This window comes from Halichoerus grypus, chromosome 7 (genome assembly GCF_964656455.1).
Source record: "Halichoerus grypus chromosome 7, mHalGry1.hap1.1, whole genome shotgun sequence".
NCBI classification, from domain to species: Eukaryota; Metazoa; Chordata; class Mammalia; order Carnivora; family Phocidae; genus Halichoerus; species Halichoerus grypus.
In genome coordinates this window covers 72066375-72091631 of record NC_135718.1, presented here as the reverse complement: position 1 = coordinate 72091631, position 25257 = coordinate 72066375, and the positions used below count along the sequence as shown (strand labels likewise).

Below are 25257 nucleotides of genomic sequence, written 5' to 3'. Positions count from 1 at the left end.
TCTGAGAATTAAGCCCAGATGTCTTAACTGAGTGGCTCTCCCACTTGAGCACCTATCACAGTCATCTGGAGGACTTGTTGGAACTCTGATGGCTTGGTCCCATCCCCAGCATTTCTGATTCACTAGATGTGAGGTTGGTTCCAGGAGTTTGCATTTCTAACACATTCCCGTAAGATGCTCATGGTGCGGGCCCATGGACCACACTTGGAGAACCATTACCCCAGAGCATCTGCAATATGTAATGAATTACCTTCTGTGAATCCAGAATCATGATAGTGATGTACCATCTTTGGGAGAAGTGTGAAAATAGTCACTGAGATTCTATAGTCTGTCTCTATAATAGGATTTCAGAGTTGTTTACTGCTCCATCATGCTCTACATCATCATTTAGGAACCTTGTCTAAATGATTTTTCCTATAAATTATTTTCAAAACAAAGTTAAAAGCAGTTTCCAGGAAGTATTTTAGTTAGCTTCTCCTCATTTTAGTTGTAAACAGTTTTTTCCCCTCAAACGTTAATTTTTATCAACGAGGCAGGAAGGTTGCCTCGCGACTTCACATTATAAGAGATCATTTGTTTACAGTTATTCCCAGTTGTCAGCTAAATGAAGATGTTTGGAATTTTGTCATTCCCAACCCACATTTTATATTGAAAATGTTACAAGTTTTGAAACTACCAGGTTGAAATTTTTTTTTTTAATGAATATTTAAGCCTTTTGGGATTTAATTTTGAAGAATTTGTGATGTCAGTTATTAGCAGTATGAGGTTTGTTAGTCTGAATTGCTTATGGGATCACTAATTTACCTTCGCTATTAAAATTTAAATATTAGACAAAAACGTTTTGTGTTTATCCTGTAGCATTTGTTAAAAACTTTGGAAAAACATTTCTGGCTGTTTTTGAGGAGCTTCTTATATTCTTTCTTTTCATATTATTTAATAATATAAAATACAACTTTGAATTTAAAATGTGTGTTAACATTGTTACTAATAAATGCCTCATGATAAATTATGGTTAACATGAGATACTTTTTTTTCTTAACCTAGAATAAATTAGACAAAGAAAAAGACAAAGATGAAAAATACTCTCCTAAAAACTGTAAACTTCGGCGCTTGTCAAAACCACCTTTCCAGACAAATCCATCTCCTGAAATGGTATCCAAACTGGATCTTACTGATGCCAAAAACTCTGATACAGCTCATATTAAATCCATAGAAATTACTTCCATCCTTAATGGACTTCAAGGTAAACATAGCAAATATCCTGTTGCATGCAACTATATGTTTTTAGTTGTTATAAGTCAAATTCTGTAAAGGCAGTTCACTGTTTTGTTTTGTTTTTTTTTAAAGATTTATTTGACAGAGAGTGAGAGACAGGGAGAGAGGGAACGGGAGTGGGAGAGGGAGAAGCAGGCTTCCCGCGGAGCAGGGAGCCCGATGCGGGACTCGATCCCAGGACCCTGGGATCATGACCTGAACCGAAGGCAGACGCTTAACGACTGAGCCACCCAGGCGCCCTGGCAATTCACTGTTTTTAATTGGACCATAATTTTGTTGTCTATTACTTGAAATAAAATCAGCCATTGATTGAGGATTGGAAATATTTCTATTATTAGTAGGTCTAAAGGTGTCATTAAATTTTAGTTATGATTTATTATTCACCCTACAGTACTGTACTATGGGTTTTTCAGGTACTGTCCTTTTCTGTTGCCACATAAAACATGGTTTGTGTTATGCAATATTAGACTATATACTGAATTTTTTTCATAAAGAATACCAAACTTTGCTTCTCGATTACATCTATTATGGTCTCTTTTATGATGGCATTATTGCTTAATATTTAAGGCAGAATGAAGTATAACTATCAAATAATAAAAATGAGGAAAACTGGAGAGGGGATTTAATAAATTTGACTGTCAGGGAAAGGGGGGAAATATGACCTATTAAATGAAGTATGTATCTTCATAAAAATATTTTACATTTCTCATTACTTAAGAGTTTGGATTTTTACTCATTTAGAATGTGACAAATTGTTTTATGTCTCTTAGTTCAGATGGTTATTTACATAAACTAATTTTATAATGCTGTAAATATTCTTAAGTTCAGTCTTTATAATTTTCTGATGTATCAGACATAGACAGTATATCAAAATATATATATAATATAAAGAACAATACGAATATGAACATTGGTGTGTCTGTCATAGTGGTGAACAAACAGTATTTACTTAAAAGAATTTTGCATTTCTGCCCCAGAAGTAAGTAATATCCTGATTTTTAAAAAAAATTTTTTTAAGATTTTATTTATTTGAGCAAGAAAGCGAGTGGGCGCACGAGATAGAGAGCGCACAAGCAGGGGGAGAGGCAAAGGGAGAGGGAGAAGCAAGACTGCCTGATGCAGGGCTCGATCCCAGGGTCATGACCTGAGCCGAAGGCAGACACTTAACGACTGAGCCACCCAGGTGCCTGTAATATCCAGATTTTAGTGTGATCATTCCTTTACTTTTCTTTAGAACTAAACATATATGTTTATATTAAACATAAATATATATTTCTAAAGAGCATATTGTTTAGTTTTTTTTTAAACTGAGTAGCAAGCATAAGCCTTGCTGTGTGAGAAAAGGCAATATTTCCACTCAGATGAAGGCTGCCTGAGAATGTTACCTGAATAGAGTCTGTAGGCCATATTCTTATTTCATATTCAGCTTCTCTGAGAGTTTGCAAAAGCATCTCTAAGGGAATTCAGTGGGGCAAGGTCATAAGGGAGTTCTGGGAAATATCGGTGCTCACCATGATCAGAAAATCTGATGTAGTTGTAGTGGATGATGAACAGGAATATGAGAGTAGTAAGCTGCTCTGTATTTTCTGATTCTAGGCTTACCAAATATACCTCTAGCTTTCAGATGCAGGTCAAAGAAAAACGTTTCTGCTGGGTAAAGTGATGTAGTCAGCTGATCGGAGTAACACCTGGCAGACATGGAGGGGAAAGCTAGAAGTTCATCAACATGTTGTTAAAACAAGCTAAACCTATTTAAACTCCTTCAGACTGTATGGGGGCAGCAGGCATCTTAGTGATAGTAGTCTTCATATTACCTTCTTTGGAAACAACACTGCTAGTATGGACTGGTGTCCTTCTGCATCTGGTATACAGATATCTTCCTGGGGATAGATCCCATTCTAGGGATCACTGTTCAGAGTACTCCTTGGGATTCCTTTGTTTTGGCATCTCATGTCTTTTTTACCCTCCTTGAGCATACTCTCATTGTGGTGGAACATATTCTCTAGTAACTTTTTAAGAACAAGTGAGTGAGAAGGCAGGTTAAGTTTTTAAGAGACTGTGTATGTCTGAGAAAATGTATTCTGTGCATGGTTTAGCTGGGTTGAATGTTTTTCCCTCGGTGTTTTATTGGTATTGTTCAATTGTCTTTTTTTCTTCTAATGTTGTTTCTGTGAAGTCCAGAGCTCTTCCAATTACTCATTCTTTCTTTGTGACTTGTTTTAATACATGGGTTTTTTGTTTGTTTGTTTTGTTGTTGTTTTGCTTGTCCCTATATTTGGAATCTTGAATCTTTGTTTTTAACGTCCTAAAATTTCACAGTGATTATGCCTTATGTGGATATATTTTTATCCACTGTCTTGTGTTCTTGGTAGGCTCTTTTCATTCTAGAAACGTGTGCCTTTCTGTTCGAGGTTCTTTTCTTGAATTATTTTGTTGATTATTTCCTCCTCTGCATTTTACTGTTCTCTTTTGTGTTTTTTTTTTTTTTTAAGATTTTATTTATTTATTTGACAGAGACATAGGTAACACAAGCAGGGGGAGCGGGAATGGGAGAAGCAGGCTTCCCGCCAAGCAGGGAGCCCGATGTGGGGCTCAATCCCAGGACCCTGGGACCACGACTGGAGCCGAAGGGAGACGCTTAACGACTGAGCCACCCAGGCGCCTCTTTTGTTTTTGTGTGTGTGTGTGTGTTTTTTTCTTGACTAGTCATTATATCAATATTGTACTTTCTATAGCATATTCTAATATTCTAATATGTTTATCTTTTGGGGGGTGGGGCTATTATTCTTTTATGTTTTTCTTTGATTATTTTTTTAAAAGATATATTTATTTGAGAGAGAGAGTGTGTGCAAGCACACGATCAGGAGGAGGGGCAGAGGGAGAGGGAGACAAGTAGACTCCCTGTTGAGTGGGGAGTCTGATGCGGGGCTCAATCCCAGGACCCTGAGATCATGACCTGAGCTGAAGTCAAGAGTCGGACACTTAACTGACTGAGCCACCCAGGTGCCCCTTTTCTCTGATTTCTTAGAAATTTTCTCAGCTTTATCTTCTGATCCTTTTATTGACTATTAATTTACTGCTATAATGCTTAGTGACAGCTGTAATGCCTTTAATTTTCAAGAGCTCTTTATTTTCTACATGGCCTCCTACCATTCTGTTCTTTTAAGATGGGTACAATGTCTTACCTTTCTGTCTTTGCTCTTTCCAAAGAATATTGTAAGTGTTTGTTCTTCTTTTGCATGGTTACTTACTTCCAGTTTGCTTTTTCCTGCTTGGTTGTTTTGATCTCTTCCTTATGAAGGACTTTTTCCTTGGCTGTCTTCTCCAAATTAGGAATCTTGAGCACATTGTTGGGACAGGTCAACTTTGAGTTTCACTGTAGGGTAATCTGGGTGGGCTGTTTTTTGGAGAGGACTACTGTCAGATCTTTAGGTCTTTTTCTTAGACTAGTTGCATTCTAAAGAGAGGAGTCTTCTAGTCTTGACTGGAGGGTAAGAGAATGGCTTCCAGTGCTAGATCTAGGATCCAGTTGAGGAATGGTAAAGGGAGGAGGGAAAATTCTTAGCATTTTTTTTTTTTTAAGTAGACTCCACACCCAGCATGGAGCCCAACACAGGGCATGAACTCATGACCCTGAGGTCAAGACCTGAGCTAAGATCAAGAGTTGGACACTTAACCGACTGAGCCACCCAGGTGCGCCTTAGCATTTTTAGTTCACTGATCCCACTGAGTTCAGCATCACACCTGTACCTCTGCCTTCGGTCGTTCTTAGCATTGCCTAGGCCAGGAACCCTGTCTTACCATCTTCAGAGAATAAACCTCCAGAAGAGTGGTCACCTAGCAAACTGCAGTGGGGGTGAGGACCTAGGAATGTAAATACTTTTCTTTTTCTTTTGAAGATTTTATTTATTTGAGAGAGAGAGAAAGAGCACAAGCCATGGGGAGGGGTAGAGGCAGAGAGAGAAGCAGGCTCCCCGCTGAGCAAGGAGCCCGATGTGGGACTCGATCCCAGGACCCTGAGATCAGGACATGAGCCAAAGGCAGACCTGACTGAGCCAGCCAGGCGCCCTTAAATACTTTTCAAATAATGTTCACCTACTGCTCCTTATGTTAGGCTGCCTCCTCCAGTTTTCATTTTCATAGGTACATGGTATAGCCAGTTATTCCTGAGTCTCTGGTAGACTGGTGTCATTCTCAGCCCCATTCACTGCTGACTTGAGAAAAGGGTTGTCTTTTTTGGGTCTGTTGACTCTCATTCATCTGCTTTCTGGCTTGCACATTCTGTTGCTGTTCTATTTGTCCCCATTTTTGTTGCTATATTATTTCAGAAATAGTGTTAACATACCATATGTATAATATGTGTGTGTGTGTAATATATAATTATTAATATATTAATGTTACTATATATTATAATAAATATATATCCCTATATAACACATATATACGTATATACACATATACAATATGATATTTTTATAAATGGGATCATTGACACTACAAACCCCGCCTTTTGGGGCAGGGCTTGGTATAGTCTAACTGATAAATCTTTCTATATCAGCACATTCATACTATGGAATAGCTGTATCATAATTTATTTAATTAGCTCTTGATTGGGTGCCTTGGTGGCTCAGTCAGTTAAGCATTTGCCTTCAGCCAAGGTCATGATCCCAGGGTCCTGGGCTCAAGTCCCACATCAGGCTCCCTGCTCAGCGGGAAGTCTGCTTCTCCCTCTCCCTCTGCTCCTCCCCCCTGCTCATGCTTGCTCTCTCTCAAATAAATAAATAAGATCTTTAAAAAAATTAGTTCTTGATAAAAAAGATATTTAGGTTACTTCGTTTATTTTTCCTATTGTGCATAATTCAACAGTGAGCATCACATTGGCATATTTGTAACATTTCAAATACTCTCTTCTTCATATTTTCCCTTTTCTGTGGTAAATTTTATTTTATTTTAGATTTGGCCATAGATTGAGTTCAAGACATTTCAGATTATTTCCAGTTAAAAAATGATTGTTACTATGAATGCATGTGTATATGTACATGTATATATAAAGAAAATAATGTGAGGGGCACCTGGGTCGTTCAGTCATTTAAGCGTCTGCCTTCGGCTCAGGTCATGATCCTGGGGTCCTGGGATGGAAACCCCCCTCACCCTGCCCCATCGGGCTCCCTCCTCGGCCGGGAGTCTGCTTTTCCCTCTGCCCCTCACCCCGCTCTCTCCCTCCCTCCCTCTCTTTCTCTCTCTCTCTCTCCCTTAAATAAATAAATAAAATTTAAAAAAAAATAATGTGAGACCACCTACAAGTGTAGAACACAGACAGCTAGGAGTCTATCCCCTTGGCATGAGACGGGCTGGGGACGGAACAAGAGAGTGCGTGATGGTTAAAATTCTGTGGAGAAATTTTAAATGTCTCTAGAGAATAATCTTCCACATTTTAGTACTAGAGATCCCCTAAGTAAACTAGATCCCTGATGAATCACCAAATGGAAAGCTTATCCGCTAATAAACCCTACCACAACACAGTCAAGCTTTAGCAGGTCATCCTTCAGTGTGAATAATCAAGGAAAGCTCCAGCATAAAAGATTGAAACTAAAACAAACAGAAGAAATGACCCTTGAGGAGAGAGATAGTGAAGATAACAAACATAAACTAATATCTCTGGTTATTATTAATCTCAGAGAACCTATAAGCATCTGTAAAACAAGAACACGATATACTGAAAAGGGAACAAAGAACAAGAAAAACTTGGAAATAAAAACTGAAATTAAAATTCAATAAAGCAGAGTTTGAAGTTGAGGAAGACTTCCAGAAAATATAAGAAAGCGGTGATGGAAATGTTAGAAGATGAGTGATATGGAGTATCATTCTAGGAATAGTGAAATTAGAGGGGAAGAAATTAACAAGTAACCCACACATACCACTGTTGTTTGAGTATACTCATATGTTTATATCTTTGTTTTTTACAATGGGGAAAGAGACACTAGCATTACTTCTAGAATCGGTCAGCCTGAGGAATCAAGAAGCCATGGAAACAGCATGCCTGGTTATGTGTAACTATAAAAAGCAATTGGATTTTGAAGAACTGAACAAGAAAAAATCAGCTAGGGTTTTCTTATGAACTGTCTCACAACTATATTATTGATTTGTAGCTCATTTCTTAGTGAGTGCTGTATTATATATATAGTGCTTGTTCTTATGTTCTCTCCTTAATGAGCGCTGTATATACAGTGGTATATTCTCCTCCCCCCACCCCCATATACGTATCAATCACTAGGGTCATCCTGGAATAATCCTTGGGTGGGTGGAGAAATTACCAAGTAACTAAAAGAAGAAAAAATCTTTTTTTTTTTTTTAAGATTTTATTTATTTGACAGAGACAGCGAGAGAGGGAACACAAGCAGGGGGAGTAGGAGAAGGAGAAGCGGGCTTCCCGCTGAGCAAGGAGCCTGACAACAGGGCTCGATCCCAGGATCCTGGGATCATGACCTGAGCCAAAGGCAGACACTTAATGACTGAGCCACCCAGGACCCCCTAAAAGAAGAAAAATCTTCAGAACTGACAGAAATGAATCTTTATGTTTTTTTTAAAGATTTTATTCATTTATTTAAGACAGTGTGTGTGTGAGAGCACCAGCAAGCAGGGTGGGGGTGGTGGTGAGGAAGAGGGAGAAAGGGAGAAGCAAACTCCCTGATGAGCAGGGAGCCAGATGTGGGGCTCAATTCCTGGGATCATGACCTGAGCCTGAGCTGAAGACAGACACTTAACCAACTGCGCCACCCAGGCGCCCCAGGACATTGAATCTTTATATTGAAAGAACCTATCAAACACCTGAAAAATTAGTGAAGAAGGAGCCATGCCCCAGTGCATTATTATGAATTTTTAAAACACCAGGAATTAAAAACCACCACTGAGAAGACAAATGAAAGTAGTGTTTTTAACACTTACAAGCAAAAGTACCTTCAAAATTTTGAAGGGAAATAATTTTCAACTTGGAATTCTGTACCTGGTTAAACTATCCATAAAACAATGAAGTTTGAGGGTTAGGATGTATTTAGACCTATAGACAAAGAATATCTGCTATGTACCTTTTTCAGGAAAGTACTAGATGATGTGCTGCAACCCATGGGAATAAACCAAGAAGGAGGAAGATGGGCAGTTCACTTAACAGTGGATCTCTGTCAAGAGAAAACAGTGAAGGGAATTCCTAGGATGATGGCTGTTAGAGCAGACCCAGAGAGCAACCACCTAGATGGAGTAGAAAGTAGGCCTTTAGGACAGAGAGATTTGGTGAATAAGGGAACTGGAGGGAGTGCTTGACTTTACAGAACAGTTGAAATAAATGTGAAAAGGGGCACCTGGGTGGCTCAGTTGGTTGAGTGTCTGCTTTCGGCTCAGGTCATGAACTCAGGGTCCTGGGATTGAGCCCTGCGTCGGGCTCCCTGCTCGGCAGGGAGCCTGCTTCTCCCTCTCTCTCAGTGCTTCCGCTCGTGCTCTCTCTCTCTCCCAAACAAATAAAATCTTTAAAAAAAAAAGAAAGAAATGTGAAAGGCCTACAAAAGGAAGACATAACGTAGAAAAGAAGGACTTTTGGAAACTTGGAAAAATAAACAGCTCTATGAGAATGGAAGTTTATCAAGTGTGCTGTTTACTTCTGCAGTGAATCACATTTATGTACATTACAAATAGCATATTTAATTAACTAAAGAGAACTATATATAGAAAGTATGGCAGGAGATGGGAGTATTAATAAGAAAACATCCTCACTGCTCGTTGCAGACTAAACTTCCTAAGTGAACAAATAGTTACTGTTATCCTCTCTTAATAATATACTATCCGAAGAAATAGTATTGAGACTTTGCAGGCTGAGGGAGAAAGAAAAAGAGCTGTTGGTTTTCTATTATGAGTCTACATTTGTAGTCTTATACACATTGCTTTGATATCCGTTTAAAAAAATTCAGTTATACAGAAAAGTTTAAATGTTTTTAACTGTTGTAATTGTGTCAATTATTTTTTACTTTTAAGAAACTTAGCTAAAGAACATACATAGTTTTGTAATTACGATTCTAAAATTCAGGAGTCAAATGACTTCGGTTTTGATTTCATCTCGACTTTTACTAGCTCTTTGGGGTAGTTTAACCTCTCTAAATCCCAGTCTCCTAAACTATAAAATGGGGTTAATAATAACATGCCCCTCATCAGGTTATTGTGAAACTGAATCAGACAATCTATACAAAGCATATCAAAGCATCTGGCATGTAGCATTTTCTCAGTAAATGTTATATTAAAATCATAGCAAAGGCAATCATTATTTCTAAAGATTTATTTATTTTGAGAGAATGCATGCAAGTGGTGGGGAGGGGTAAAGGGAGGGGGACAGAGAGAGTCTCCAGCAGACTCCCTGCTTAGTGCAGAGCCCGACAACACGGGGCTCCATCTCAGGACCCATGAAATCATGACCTGAACCGAAACCAAGAGTCGGACACTCAACTGACTGAGCCACCCAGGCCTCCTGGCAATTATTTTTACACTTAATTGAATTCATTTACTAAAATGAATTTTTAAGAAATAAATTCTGTAAGTATTTTTATATAAGGTATCAGTTACTTAAGTTAGTTGTGTCTTTCTTTAAACATCGTGGAAATTCATTGTTCACAAATCTTTGAATAATCATTGCTACACTGAAAATGAAGCCTACAATTTCATAGGAATACAGACTTTAAAGTTAGAATCACCTGGACCTGGGACTGCATCCTGACTGCGCTGTTATATTCCACTCATAAATTTGAGAACTTTTTTTTTATAATCAGCTTTATTGAGGTATAATTTACAAACAATAAAATTCACAACTTTCATGCTTACAGTTTGATGTGTTTTGGCAAAAGTATACAGTAGTGTTAGTACAGCCACTGTCCCAGTATAAAACATTACCATCGGGCGCCTGGGTGGCTCAGTTGGTTAAGCGACTGCCTTCGGCTCAGGTCATGATCCTGGAGTCCCAGGATCGAGTCCCGCATCAGGCTCCCTGCTCGGCGGGGAGTCTGCTTCTGCTTCTGACCCTCTCTCCTCTCGTGTTCTCTCTCTCATTCTCAGATAAATAAAATCTTTAAAAAAAAAAAAAAAACATTACCATCTTTGTGTATCTTTCCTCTCCAAAGCTCCATTTGCTCACCCGCAAAATGTGGATAAAATGTAGCAACCCAAGAGGGCTATAAACTGCCTTGCACAGGGAAGACATTGCTAGTGTCGTTATCATACTCATCAGTTTTTCATCTTATTTTCTAGCTTCTGAAAGTTCTGCTGAAGACAGTGAGCAGGAGGATGAGACCGGTGCTCAAGACATAGATAACAATGGCAAAGAAGACTCTAAGATTGATCATTTGACCCACACCAGAAATGATCTTCTTGCAAAAGAGGAACAGAACAGTTCGTCTTTGCTAGAAGAAAACAAAGTCCATGCAGATTTGGCAATATCCAAACCAGTGTCAAAATCTCCAGAAAGATTAAGAAAAGATATGGAAGGATTATCTGAAGATACTGATTATGAAGAAGAAGATGAAATCACAAAAAAGAGAAAGGATGTTAAGAAGGACACCACAGAGAAGTCTTCAAAGCCACAAGTAAAACGTGGTAAAAGAAGGTATTGCAATACAGAGGAGTGTTTAAAAACCGGATCACCTGGCAAAAAGGAAGATAAGCCCAAGAACAAAGAATCACTTTGCATAGAGAACAGTAGCAACAGCTCTTCAGATGAAGAGGAAGAAGAAAAATCAAAAACAAAGATGACGCCAACTAAGAAATATAACGGTTTGGAGGAAAAGAGAAAATCTCTACGGACAACTGGTTTCTATTCAGGATTTTCAGAGGTGGCAGAAAAAAGGATAAAACTTTTAAATAACTCTGACGAAAGACTTCAGAACAGCAGAGCTAAAGATCGAAAAGACGTCTGGTCAAGCATTCAGGGACAATGGCCTAAAAAAACACTGAAGGAGCTTTTTTCAGACTCTGACACGGAGGCGGCAGCCTCCCCGCCCCATCCTGCCCCAGAAGAGGGGCCGGCGGAGGGGTCCCTGCAGACTGTGGCCGAGGAGGAGAGCTGCTCACCCAGTGCCGAGCTCGAAACACCGCCTCCAGCCAGTGCTGATAGTAAACCTGCTGAGGAAAAACCCGTGGAGGTCAGTGACAAAAAAGCAGAATTTCCGAGTAGTGGCAGCAATTCCGTGCTCAATACCCCTCCTACTACACCTGAATCGCCTTCCTCGGTCACTGTAACAGAAGCCGGTCGGCAGCAGTCCTCTGTGACGGTATCAGAACCGCTGGCTCCAAACCAAGAGGAGGTTCGAAGTATCAAGAGCGAAACGGATAGCACAATTGAGGTGGATAGTGTCGCGGGGGAGCTCCAAGATCTCCAGTCGGAAGGGAACAGCTCACCGGCCGGCTTTGACGCAAGTGTGAGCTCCAGCAGTAGTAATCAGCCAGAGCCGGAACAGCCTGACAAAGGTGAGGAGCAAGTACACGCTGCCCTTCTTACCTTTCCAAGGGCTTCACGGTGTCTCTCGTTAGAACGTGAGGTGTTTAAGTGAAGTACTTGTGTGAACATGGTAAAAATGGAAATTTGAAGGGTAATTTAAGCAATGCATAGTGAATGAATTGAAAAGCTTGATGAGGACTTAATGTCCTTTGCTTGAGCTGTCTGTTACACTTCATAGTGGATCAGAACACAGGCTAGAAATGCACCCAGGCCCAAACCCAAACCTTTTTGAAAATTCATTATACACTGGTTGACTGTATGGCATGAGCAGCTTGAATATATTTCTGTAACGTTGTTTTTGCGATTGTAATGTGCAGTTTCTCACAAACATTTTGATTTATTGACAGACCCCTCCACCCTTAACCAAATACTGTATGTAGGGGTTTGGAGCAACCAACTGTCCAGGCACTGCTTTCCTCAGACAACCGTGTCAAACTGATTTTCAAGCCTGACTAACTTGTGTGAGTTTGTAAAGGAATTTGATGCTTTCTTAGATGCATAGCTTCCAAATTGAAGGACCAATGTATATGTTAAATAACCTACAGTAATACTTTTTTGATTTTCCGTGCAGTTGTTTAAAGTGGAAATTCAAATTAGTACTTCCCAAAAGTATTAGTGCCTTTTGACTTTGCCATAGCTATACTTCTGTCATCATTTTTCTTATAAACCATTTCATTCAGATGTCCTCAAATGAATATAATATACGCTGACACTTGGCTTTGAAACATACTTTTCCATTATAAAGATAGGATATGTATTTTATATAACATACAGTTTTTATTATGCTAGCCTGATGTTTTTAGCTGAACTTAAGGAGATGTGATAGAGTTCAAATGAATTAATTCCAAGTTTTCTCATACAAATAGTTTCCCTTTTTTTCTTTTTTCAGCTTTACTGAGATATAATTGATGTAATATTGTCACACAAATCTTGACTTAAAACATTTCTTTTTAAAAAACAAATATTAAGTGAAAAATATAGTTGCAATTCAATTGGGATCTTCATTGTGTTTTCACGTTCATACAGCTATAGTATGTGTGCCATGAAGAAAAGATGCAAGAGCTTGTCTTCTGATAGACTAAGTTAGCACTGCCCTTTAGAATCTTAATCTTGACCAGGTTAAAAAGTATTCAACTTGAGAAGTACTCCCAAATTTAGGATAACAGAGGCCATCTGCTTTATCAATAGTTTTTTAGAATTGATCTCTCTTTAGAAATAAATCTTAAGCACTCATTTCATATGGCCTCATTTTAAGAACTTTATTTCTTAAAATTCACATTGTATCAAAAGTAAAAATGTAAATTTTACAATTTAGATTTAGGATTTTTCTCCAATTAGCTTACATTAAGCTTTTTATTTTTTGCAGCTGAGAGCTTCAGAATTAATACTCTTTTCGGGAGAAATCTGGCAATTTTTAAGACTCTGTGCTTCAATATAGTCCTTATCTTAATCACCTTCTTTATGTTTCATTTAAGTTGTTATTTTAAAATGGCATTAGGAAAAGTGATCAGTAAGGTGTAATTAAAAAACTATCTAGGAAGTTGCAAACAAAATAGTTAATAGCCTATTCCATTTTTGACCAAGGAAGCCATGTCTGCTGTGCTCAAGACTGATTTTACCATTGGTAACAGGACTAAGAAATATTTCTTAGTGAAACATGACAATTTTTTTTTATCATATTTATATCATGTCATTATAGTATCTGACATTGTATTGAATAGAGATGAGACTTTCTTAATGTCTGAAGAAGTCTGGTAGATGACACATATAATTTAGAAATACACAGAAACACAGCAGATACTGAGGACCAAGTTAATAGTATAGAAAAATGTACTGAAACTACCGTTTGAAGTAGTGGTCAAGTCATGAAGCCTGGGCATCAAGGAAGGTCTTAGTGAAGATGTAGGACATAAGCTAGTCTTTTGAAGAAAAGGGAGACATTTATGATGTTTCGGAATAATTTCCTACCAAGAAGATGAAAAGTTTCTTAGAATTACTATGCTGGATTTGTAAATGGTATATGCATTAACCAGTGCCTTGGCAGTGAAGTCATTGTTGAAATAAATAAATTGATAAAATAACTAAGTGTGAATTACTACTAAAATTTATCCCGTTAATATGATGATACCATTTTAAAATTATATTAATATCATTATATCAATATTTTTACCTGTAATTAAATCTTAATATTTATTTTGGTTTTATTGAATTTTAACAAATTTCAGTTTTTATTTTCAGCATTTACCTGTTTTTGAATTACTAGACTCATAAACTCCCAGTACTAAATTGAGAACTATTTTTAGTTTATATCTGATTTTTCTAAGAAGGATGTGCATACTTTGCTTTTTTAAAACTCTAACTTTTATTACGTGCAGTAATTCAGTGTATTAATGATAATTTATTCTAAAAATTACAGTAATTTCTACGATAATTTATAAATCTCATAAAGAACATGCATGGTTTCGGAATTGTTCTATGCTTCTAAAATGTGGAATTAATTTATACCTAGGAAAGTTTGATTTTATTTTGTGTTACTTAATAATTTCTTTCCCATCGTAGCCTGTACAGGTCAGAAAAGAGGGAAAGAATCTCAGGGAGGAGGAAGTTCATCAAAAAAGCAGAAGCGAAGCCATAAAGCAACAGTGGTAAACAACAAAAAAAAGGGAAAAGGCAGTAAGTGTGAAACCTCTCATTATTTAAATATAAAAATAATGGCGGATATTTTTTTCCCCCCCATTAAGAAAAGGGTATTCAGGATATGGGATAGTTATTTTGATTTTGTCTCTGCCCTCAAAAAAGTCACACAGAAGTCTTCTGATCCTAGGTAAATTCTAGGATTAAGCAGTTTGGTGTTGATATTCAGCAGTGGTATTGATTGCTGATGAATGATCAGGTAATCCTTTTTAAATTAATAGCCAATATAATATAAGCTCAACATCTTTGTTAGTTTTATGTCCCACAGTTCTTTCCACTTGTCATTTATATGTGCCATATATAATTGAAAATGCTTCAATTATATATTATTTTTATTACAATGAAATTGATTGCTTTGTAACTCTTCAAGGCCAAATCAGACTGGAAGAGAAGAATCAAGATAGCTTTAGAGCTGTAATTTCAACAGCTCCAGTCTATTACTTTTATCTTTGGTACCCCAAACTATGTGTCCCAAGAGCAGCTATATACAATACTAAAGATTTAACTTTAGTAATGGCTCTGTTTGTTGACCAACAGGAATTTATATACTGTATTTCTCCTGAGAGCTGCACATTTTATCTCTCTTTTGTAGACAAAGTAAGAAGCAGAAAATATGTAAAGAATTTTTTTTCAGGTGCCCCACACTGACCTCCTGCTGCTCTTCCAGGAGACTCCTGCCACCTCCACTGCCTGACCTTTGCTATCGGCCGGCTTGGCTGCACTTCAGTGCAGAAAAGGGTTATGCGGCCAGCTCCCCGAGGTTCTGCTGAGCCCATATGACTTCCAGGCGGTGAATATGGCGTCCCTCGGGGCCCCGGGCGGCTGTGCTCAGCAAGGCCGTGAAAGCCAGGCTGAGGCAGACCACTGCATCAGAGTGGGGCCAAGCCTTGGGTGGCTTAGCCAGGAGTTGCCAGGGGTTCCAGAGCAGCAGTGGTGGGATTGGGAGGGGATTCGTTTAAGATGTGTGGAAAGGAGTTTTTCCATTCTCCAAACACCACAGTGGGAGGAGTTGCTATGTACCTTTTCTATCTAAATACTTTTCAGGCTTTGAGAGCCTAACTGTGCTTTTTTGGGGGGTAGCTGTTGTTAAATAAAGAATAAATACATGCCAAATTGATCACCAATTACTTGGAATAACCGACAGGATATTGAAAGTGTTACTACACAGTGCTACTTTTGTCTACAAGACTTTACCATTTAAATGACATTTCCTAAGAGGGCTCATCTTCAACAAGTCAGTTAATGTATTCCTACAGTTTCGAGGTACAGCAGTTAAATTTGATTGTATTCTATAACTGTTCTGTAGCAGTTATAGTTAATTGTATTCTCCCATTTTAATGATTGGGCTAAAGGCTTGGTAAATCAGATGAGGAAACCATTTTCTGAGAATAATTTAGTAAAGTGGAACCAACTCATGGAATCTCAGATAATACTTTGTATCCAGAAAGCGGTAATTCATGGAAATATCAATCCCATCACCTATTCACATGGTAAACTGGCAAGGTTAAGCCTTTTTATTGAAGGACTGAGGCTTTACTCAGCAGAGGCAGATGTACGTAGTTCTTACATAGATTTGTGAAATCTTCATGCCGAATATATTTACCAGAGTCGAACTGATGGTTTATTTTAGTCAACGAGCTACGATGTAGGAGTTACTTGAGGAGAAAATCATTGTACACATCGAAGTTTAGAGTTTGGGAACCCAAAGTATTTTTTATTGAATTTCATGATTATCTATCATTGTTTGCTTGTGGCCAGAGGAGTAGGGAAAGTGTTACGTGAACATGATCTGTATACAACCTAAAATACTAAATTTAAGTTCCTATAATGAGTCATTTAAAAAAATGCTGTATAATAGTAACAGAATAAAGAGCCATTCAAATATGTAATTATGATACATTTGACAGTCTACCAGGTATAATGGAAGATTAGTTTGAATGTTTTTTTTTTTTTTAAATATTATTGGCAATTCAGGTAAGAATTTTTTGGTTTTGTTTTTGTTTCCCTTGACTGAGATGCTGCTGTATCTGTACATGATGACTTTCCAGGTCTTTAGGCAGGGTCTATAAAGCAAGGTATTTACTTTAGTAATGAATTCATGCGGTTCATTTTAAATTGTTTACTAAAATCGGTGACAAATTTTTTGTTACTTTTCTGTTTACTAATGCTTTTCTTTTTATTTTTCTTTCAGCAAACAGTAGTGATAGTGAAGAACTTTCTGCTGGGGAAAGTGTAACTAAGACTCAGCCAGTCAAATCAGTTTCCACTGGAATGAAATCTCACAGTACCAAATCTCCTGCAAGGACACAGTCCCCAGGAAAATGTGGAAAGAATGGAGATAAGGATCCTGATCTCAAGGAACCCAGTAATCGATTACCCAAAGTTTACAAATGGAGTTTTCAGATGTGTAAGTGACATTTAGTAAACTGACAGTTAAGAGGAAGAAACTTCAGCCTGGTAACTCTTGAGGCTAATAACCCTGAAAAAGAGGCTGTAACCAAACTTGACACATCGTAACCAACTGCAGTGTAGAGAGCTTAGTTGGATCTTGATTTGAATGAACAAGTTCCTAAAAGAAAAATTTCAAGGCAATTCAGGCAAATGCCAACATTAACTAGATATTTATGACAGGATGTTAGACATTTGAGACAAGATTTGCCATGAATTGCTAATCACTGAAGCTGGATGATGGTATGTGGGACTGCATTATTATTCTGTGTACTTTTGTTTATATGAGAAGTCTCCATAATAAAGACTTTTTGAAAAAGATTACCCCAGAGTTTCTCACATATGGAGATATTCTTAGGAAATTGAAAACTGCTTTTTATATTTAGCTAAAATTTTCCTACAATTTAAAAGTTATACATAAAAAAAATGTTATACGTACTCATAAAAATCTAAAAAGAGGACAAAAGAGAAAAATTTATCCACAGCCCTGACATTCAAAACTATATTATGATTTTTACATCTTGGTGTCTTTCTAGTCTTATTTCTAAGTATGATTTTTAGTGATACTGTATATGAATGTTGAGTTTTTAGCATACGTGTTTAGGTCTTAAGGTTTTTAATTCTGCACATTCATTCATTCAATGGATACCATACGTGTATTATATATACCAGGCATATATAGGCATAGCTTTGCTTTGCTTTGCTTTGCTTGCTTGCTTTCCTTTTTTTTTTTTTAAGATTTTTAAGTAATCTCTACACCCAATGTGGGGCTTGAAACTACTACCCGAGATCAAGAGTAGCTTGCTCAACTGACTAAGCCAGCCAGGCGCTCCTATATAGGCATAGCTTTTTATGTTCTAGGCTAGGAAAAAAAAAATCTCAGGGAAACAAATACCCACAAGCCTTAGTTTTAATTTATTTGACCTTTTTCTACAACCCCACTATATGCTTTCTTTTATGTACTACAGTTTTGTTCAAAAATACATATTCATGAAAGTTTTAAATTCACAGCGGACCTGGAAAATATGACAAGTGCTGAACGTATCACAATTCTTCAAGAAAAACTTCAGGAAATCAGAAAACATTATCTGTCATTAAAATCTGAAGTAGCTTCCATTGATCGGAGGAGAAAGCGTTTAAAGAAGAAAGAGAGAGAAAGTAAGTATTAATCTTACTTAAAAAGCAGTTTATGACTGCATTTAGACTCATATGAGTTTATGTCTATGTATCTTCGGGCAAGTTCTTTAATTGCTCTGCCTTATTTTCCTCATCTATAAAATGGAAAAAGTTTATCTAAAGAAAAACAATTATCTCAAGTCACAATGTTCACTTCCGTGGAGTTTACAATCTGCCTTAAAAAAAAAAAAAAAATGAGATTTCGGATCGTGAACAGCACTGTGAAGAGAATAATGTTAAGGCAGGGATTGGATGGGCTGTGTTAGATTACCAGTGGTCAAGACATTTTCACTGAGAGCTGAATGACCAGAGGAAGTTAAATCTGAGGGAAAAGAGTTCTCTTAGTCTGCCAGGGCTGCCATTAACAAAGTACCCCAGACTGGAGTCTTAAACAACAGGAAATATATTGCTTATCTCCAAATACTGTCACATTGGAAGTTAGGGCTCCAACAGAGAAATTTAGGGAGACACAATTCAGTCCGTAAGAGTCCTGGGCATAGAGAACAGCACGTATTCCCTAAGATAGAGTTTCTTAAACTTGGAACTATTGACATTTTAGGCCAGATAATTCTTTGCTGTGGGGGGCTGTTCTGTGCACTGTAGAATGGGTTAGCAGCATCCTTCATCCCTGGCCTCCAACCACTGGATGCGGCCCCCCCCCCCTCAGGACAACCAAAAAATGTCTCCAGACGTTTTTCAGATATCCTCTAGGGGGCAAAATCTCCCCAGATTGAGAACAGCTGCTCCAAGGAGGGGAGATACACTTGGTGCCTTTCAGGAGCAGAAAGAAAACCACTGTGGTGAAAGTGATAGAGACGGAAGTTAGGTAAGCAGAAGCATAGAGACGGAAGTTAGGTAAGCAGAAGCCAAATCATGTGGGGCCTTGTAGGGAAGGATGAAGGGTTCAGATTTTATTCTAAGTGAGATGGACAGCTATTTGAAAGTTTTAAACAGAATGAAAGTGACCTTTTCAAGAGCATTTACGTGAGCTGTGGAGATGGAGAAGCTGTATTAAAGCTGATTCAGTGGAGGAAGGGGTGGGGAAGCAGAGGAGGTAGAGAAGGTGACCCTAGGAGAAAGGGAACCCTAGGAAAATCTCACGTTTTATAGTTTTGTAGTGAATGCAGAAAGCGGACATTAGGGGTGGGGGGAGGGGACAGTGTCATTTCAAGCTTATGATTTTGCCTCCCCAGCCTTCCTATTTTGACACTGCTCCCATTCTCTGAAGCACTTTGATTTTCATTTTCTTTTTCTTCAGAGGAATGTTCTTCCTTCCCTCTTTTGCTGTTGCGATAAGTCCTATAACTCTCTCCACCTTTTGTCTAGGCTTTTTAATTTATGCACTGGCTGAAAGTCTGGGTTATGGAGTACTTTGAAAAGAAATTAAATGTTAATATATAGAAAGTATATACAGAAACATTCTGTCAAAGGAGGGGGATCAGGGTTCTATTTGATATATAACCATCTAAAAATAATTAAAAATCAATTATAATAAGCATACTATTTAAAGAGCTCCTTACTCTTAAAGTCATCCAAGCCTTTTTAGAGTGTTTTTTATGTAGTAAGAGGTCTATCTAGAAACTGCTCCTCTAAAACAGTGTTTCATATATGTGGTCACCACAGATTCTCTATAGCAAGTGATTCTGATAAATGGATGCTTTCTCTGGGGAGTTAGCATTAAAGTCAGTTCCTAAATACTATTGAAGTATCAGTAGGAAGGGGCACCTGGGTGGCTCAGTCAGTTAAGTGTCTGCCTTCAGCTCAGCTTATGATTCCAGGGTCCTGAGATCTAACCCCACGTCGGGCTCCCTGCCCAGTGGAGAGCCTGCTTCTCCCTCTCCCTGTGCCCTCCCATCCCCACGCTCATGCTGTCTCTCTCTTGCTCTTTCTCAAATAAATAAAAAAAAAATATCAGTAGGAAAATGACTATCCTAGTTGTCAAAGAAAAGCCAAATATGATACTGTTCCTAGCCCCCCCGAAAATGTATAACTGAAACCAGTGCTAGGAAAATAGAGTGAAATTCATATACATTGCTGGAAGCATTGGCACAATTATTTTGGAAAACAGTTTGACTATATATTTGGAGAACTAGCTTATTCGAGTTCTAAGAATAGGTCTCAAGGAAAAATAGTAACCATAAAGAAGTTTGTTGTAATATTTATAATAACAGATAGAAATTATTTAAATTGTGATACATTACACTGAAGAAAAAGTAGACATTTAAAATTTTATTTAAAATGTTCAAAATTGGGGTGTCTGGGTGGCTCAGTTGGTTAAGCCGTCTGCCTTTGGCTCAGGTCATGATCCAGGGTCCTGGGATTGAGCCCTGCATCATCAGGCTCTCTGCTTATTGGGGAGGCTGCTTCTCTTCTCCCTCTGCCTGCCACTCTGCCTACTTGTGCTCGCTCGCTCTCTATCAGATAAATAAGTAAAATCTTAAAAAAATTAAAATGCTCAAAATAGTCATTACATTGTTGTTAACAGGAAGAGACTAGGGATTGAAGAAGTTACAATTCATAATATAATGGAATACTATTCAACTTTGAAAAGAAAAAGGGGGGGCGCCTGGGTGGCTCAGTCAGTTAAGCGCCTGCCTTCAGCTCAGATCATGATCTCTAGGTCCTGGGATCCAGCCCCACATCCAGCTTCCTGCTCAGCAGGGAGTCTGCTTCTCTCTCTCTCTCTCTCTCCCCTCCTCTGCCCCTCCCCACCGATTGTTTCTCTCTTTCTCTTTCTCTCTCTCTCAAATAAATAAAATCTTAAAAGAAAATAGAAAAGGAAAAGAGGTATTTGTATATGTATGGCTATGGAACAGTCTCATAAGATAGATTAACTGTTAAAAAAAAATCAAGAGTCAAACACTATACTGTGATGCTTCCACTTGTTTTTTTAAAGTAGCGTTGTAGCTACACATGTTAAATTTGCATATCGTATCTCTAGCTTTGGAGATAACATTCCTCCAGAACAGGGGTTGGAAACATTTTCTGTAGAGGCAGATGATAAATATTTTGGGCTTTGTTGGCCAAGTGGTCTCTTTAGAACAACTTGACCCTGCCATTGTAGGTGTGAAATCTACCATAGGCAAGATGTAAGTACATGGGCATGGCTGTGTTCCGATAAATTTTTCTTAACAGAAGCAGGTGCGCCAGATTTGGCCTGGGGGCAATAATTTGCCAGCCCCTATTCTAGAGTTTTAAAGACTATGAAGCAACTGGTAACAATGGGGAAGTGTTATTTGGAGGACTTAGGAGGGTTTTTGATCAGAAGATTTGCTTTTCCACCTTATATTCCTGTACTGAAGGAATTTCTTTTACCTTGTGCATGTATTCCTTAAAACTTTTTTTTTTCAAATACTGATTGATAACAAGGAGAGAATTTCCCTGAGGAAAATAAGAAATGTGTCATTTGCTTTGTAAATGAAGTGCAGGAAAATGCAGATCAGTTAGCCCTCCATTCTCATCACCATTTAAATTCCTAAGAAACTCCCAACACAGGAAGATGCAGGAATTAGGAGGAGGGAAGCGGAGTTTTGGGTGGATTACAGATTTTTCCTATTGGATTCAAAGCTCTTTTTGACATTTGTTTCTGTTGTTACAGAAAGTCGATTCTCAGTTTTATTTCCATGTCTTAATAGACTGGGCCCATGATTTTTTTTCTTCCTAATTGATCCATGCAGGAGCAGCATTCCCTGATCTGTCCTTTTTCATTAACTCTGTAGTTTGGCATGGTCTAGCTACTTGAGATACACTAGTTTTTCCTCTCTTTACATTATGGTATTGTGACATACAGACCACTCTTGTTGTCAGCTAAATGATTTTAGACAACAGAATTTTAGTTGAGAGGACTGGTGTTTTCTTTCTTTCTATTGTTGTATATACGTTTATTAAGCCTTTGGTTTGGTCTTCCCTTTCTTCAGGTGCTGCTACATCCTCATCCTCTTCTTCCCCTTCATCCAGTTCCATAACAGCTGCTGTTATGTTAACTTTAGCTGAACCGTCAATGTCCAGCGCATCACAAAATGGAATGTCAGTTGAGTGCAGGTGACAGCAGGACTTGCTAAAGCACTTTGCACTTAATGGCTGTTGAGGGCCACGTCTTTTTTTATACTGCACAGTGGCACAAAAAAAAAATCAGACAAGCACTATTTTATATTTAAAAATTGTTTCTTGACAAGCTGACTTGGCACTTAAGTGCACTTTTTTTATGAAGAAAAAGTACAATGAACTGCTTTTCCTCAAGCAATAATTGTTTCCAACTTGTCTGGGAATTGTGTGTCTGGTAACTTGAAGGCCTTCCACTGTGGCAAATGGAGGCTTTTCACTGCCTGTAGAGACAATACAGTAAGCATAGTTAATTCGGTGGGCCAGAACATGTTAAGATAACTTACTGTATATGTATTCCCTTGTATTTTGTTAAAGCTGGAACATTTGATATTTTTCCATTTATTTATGAAAAAATATGAACCTATTTTCATTTGTACGAGCTAATTGTTTTTTAAAGCAAGTCACCTTAGGGTGGCTTTAATTGTATAAGTCAAGCACATGTAATAAATTCAAAACCTGCAGTTAACAGGATATTAGACATCAATCCTGGTAACCAAATATTAAAGATTCTCTTTAAAAAAGACTGAATATGTTTACAGGTTTGAATTAGGCTAAAAGGTCTTGCAGTGGCTTTTCATGCCCCTTCAAATTGGAATGGAACTACTGTACTTTGCCATTTTTCTATAAATCAGTATTTTTTTTTAATTTTGATATAATACATTGTGTGAAAAAAGAAAATGGCTAATAAACTGTATTAAATCTTAAACAATGTATAAAGATTGTACTTAGCCAGTTCAAAGTGTATATTTATTCATAATGAATTATAACAGTTATATTTTTGTGTTTTCTTGTAAATGTTTCTTTTTCCTTAAATACAGATAATTCATTTGTATTGCTTATTTTATTATGAGCTACAACAAGAGGATTTCAGGAACAAGTAAACTGTATTAGTGTGGTTCAAGGTTGATGATATGAACTGTCTCAAAAGGATGGTTGTTATTTTAAGTATAAATAGCTAATCGGGGTGGTAGGCCTATAAAATTAAATGCCTTGTATAAAATCCAAAATGAACGCAAAATTGTTTTCACTTGTATTGACTTTATGTTGTATGATTCCAATCTCTGTTCTGTTTGGCACTTGTATTTAATTCTACACCTTTGTAAGACATTTGTATATTGCGATGTGTTCATTCAAGCTATTTAATACCTGGCACTGTTAATACACAGTACTTTACTGTACAGACTGTTTTACCGTTTTAATTGTAGTTCTGTGTACTTTTTTTGGATGGGGCTGGCATGTTTTGTTTTCTGGCAATACGACATGTGAGAATTTCGAAGCGTTTTGTTGTAGATGCTAACGTGTCAGAATCCTTTACATTCAACTTTTCTAAGAAAAGCATTTTCAGTCTTGTAGTGTGTGCTTACAGTAACTAATTTTGTTGAAAATGGTTTCAAGTTATTCAAATTTGTACAGGACTGTAAAGATTTGTTGACAGCAAAACGTTGAAGAAAAAGCTTATAGAATAAAAGCTATAAAGTATATATTAGGATCTGCAAACAATGAAGAATTATGTAATATATTGTACAAATGTAAGCAAAGGCTCTGAAATAAAATGCCATAGTTTGTGAATCCTTGATTCTGTTTCTAAAAGATTAAGTAATTTTAGTTCATTTCTGTATATGATGACTGACTGGAACATACATCTCCAGCCTGTATTATCAGAAGGGGTTTAATTGACATACCAAAGAAGGGAAATATTATACCTATAAAAATTAAAAAGTTCATTAATCAGACACAGGATTTAGTAGGTATTTTTTATCTTTGTATATACACTATAGACTATTTTGCTTGAGTCTGAACGTGAATATTTATGAGTTGGAGGTTTGTCTAAAGAAAAAAAAATATTTTCTTTAACATGTGGAACCATTACCAGCAGCTTTTTTTATTTTTTCCTGTCTTGTAATTTCAGTGGACTTTTACTTTTAGTGTACTCTGCCCCATTGCTCATTGGAATCATCTGGGCATTGTTAAAACAATAGTCAGTACTTGTACTGTGCCCATGGTGGTGGTGCTAGCGGTGGGGCAGCTTTTGCCCCCCAAAAAGTCGTACTTAATTGGTCTAGGATGAAACTTGGATGTCGATCTTGTTTTAATGGTCTCCAGTGACTTTAATATGCATTTGAGTTGAGAACCACTGCTTTTCTCCCCATTTTAAAAAATCGGTAATTAGGTTTTTTGCCCCACTTAATGAACTTTCCACCAAGAGACAATCCTTTCTTTTTTTTTTTTTTTTTTTAAGATTTTATTTATTTATTTGAGAGAGAGAGAGAAACAGCATGAGAGGGGATAGGGTCAGAGGGAGAAGCAGGCTCCCCGCTGAGCCGGGAGCCCGATGTGGGACTCGATCCCAGGACTCCGGGATCATGACCTGAGCCAAAGGCAGTCGCTTAACCAACTGAGCCACCCAGGCGCCCGAGACAATCCTTTCTTAAAACAGTAATTTTTAAGGCCTAAAAAGCTCAAATGTATAGTTTTAAAGCACCTTTGGGATGACCCTTTATTTTTACAGAAATTTATTTAACTTCTAAGGGATGAGTTTTAAAATCTGTAGAACAGTGCTTCCCAAAATGAAGTTCTAGAATACTGGTTCCTGGAAATGCTTTGGGAGTTGTCAAATATATATGCCATATATAGCACTTTTTTTCTGCAGATTCCATTGTTAGCATATTAAAAACTGAGGAGGCCTGTGAAGAGATACCTGGCTAAACTTCCTTAACCCTACTGTTTTCAATCTTGCCTGATCATGAAACCTTGTTTTTCAAGGAACTACTAATACAACCGACTTTTTATGTTACAGAAACCGTGCTCTAGCAGAGAATGATTCCACACTTTGTTGTAGTCAAGGTTTACACTCTTGGGCCTCTCTGCCTTCCTGCCCATTCTCCCTTCTTCCCAGCTCCTCTGGAGAGTTTGAGAATTTCATGGTATTACCAGAATTTGACTTAAGTTTTCATCTGGTCACCCGAACTATGTTTTATCAACCTAGTTACAGTGTCTGGTAAAATTAAGAGGATATGTTTTCTGCAGTGTTC

General features: G+C 37.6%; 1 protein-coding gene across 7 annotated transcripts in view; it reads left to right on the top strand.

The window, feature by feature from the left end:
- Positions 1-23794, top strand: part of ARID4B (AT-rich interaction domain 4B) — a 143549-nt gene extending 119755 nt beyond the window's left edge. For 4 of the 7 annotated variants that reach the window (XM_078077719.1, XM_078077721.1, XM_078077720.1 and 1 more), the window contains 6 exons: positions 1045-1243; positions 10558-11772; positions 14363-14476; positions 16689-16904; positions 17957-18103; positions 22039-23794. In XM_078077719.1, the coding sequence (XP_077933845.1) occupies positions 1045-1243; positions 10558-11772; positions 14363-14476; positions 16689-16904; positions 17957-18103; positions 22039-22166 (2019 nt within the window). In that variant the 3' untranslated portion in view covers positions 22167-23794. Of the gene's footprint in view, positions 1-1044; positions 1244-10557; positions 11773-12150; positions 12265-14362; positions 14478-15131; positions 15288-16688; positions 16905-17956; positions 18104-22038 lie in introns of those variants that run through there. The other 3 variants (XM_078077722.1, XM_078077723.1, XM_078077724.1) reach the window with 3 other exon arrangements.
- The last annotated feature ends 1463 nt before the right edge of the window (positions 23795-25257 follow it).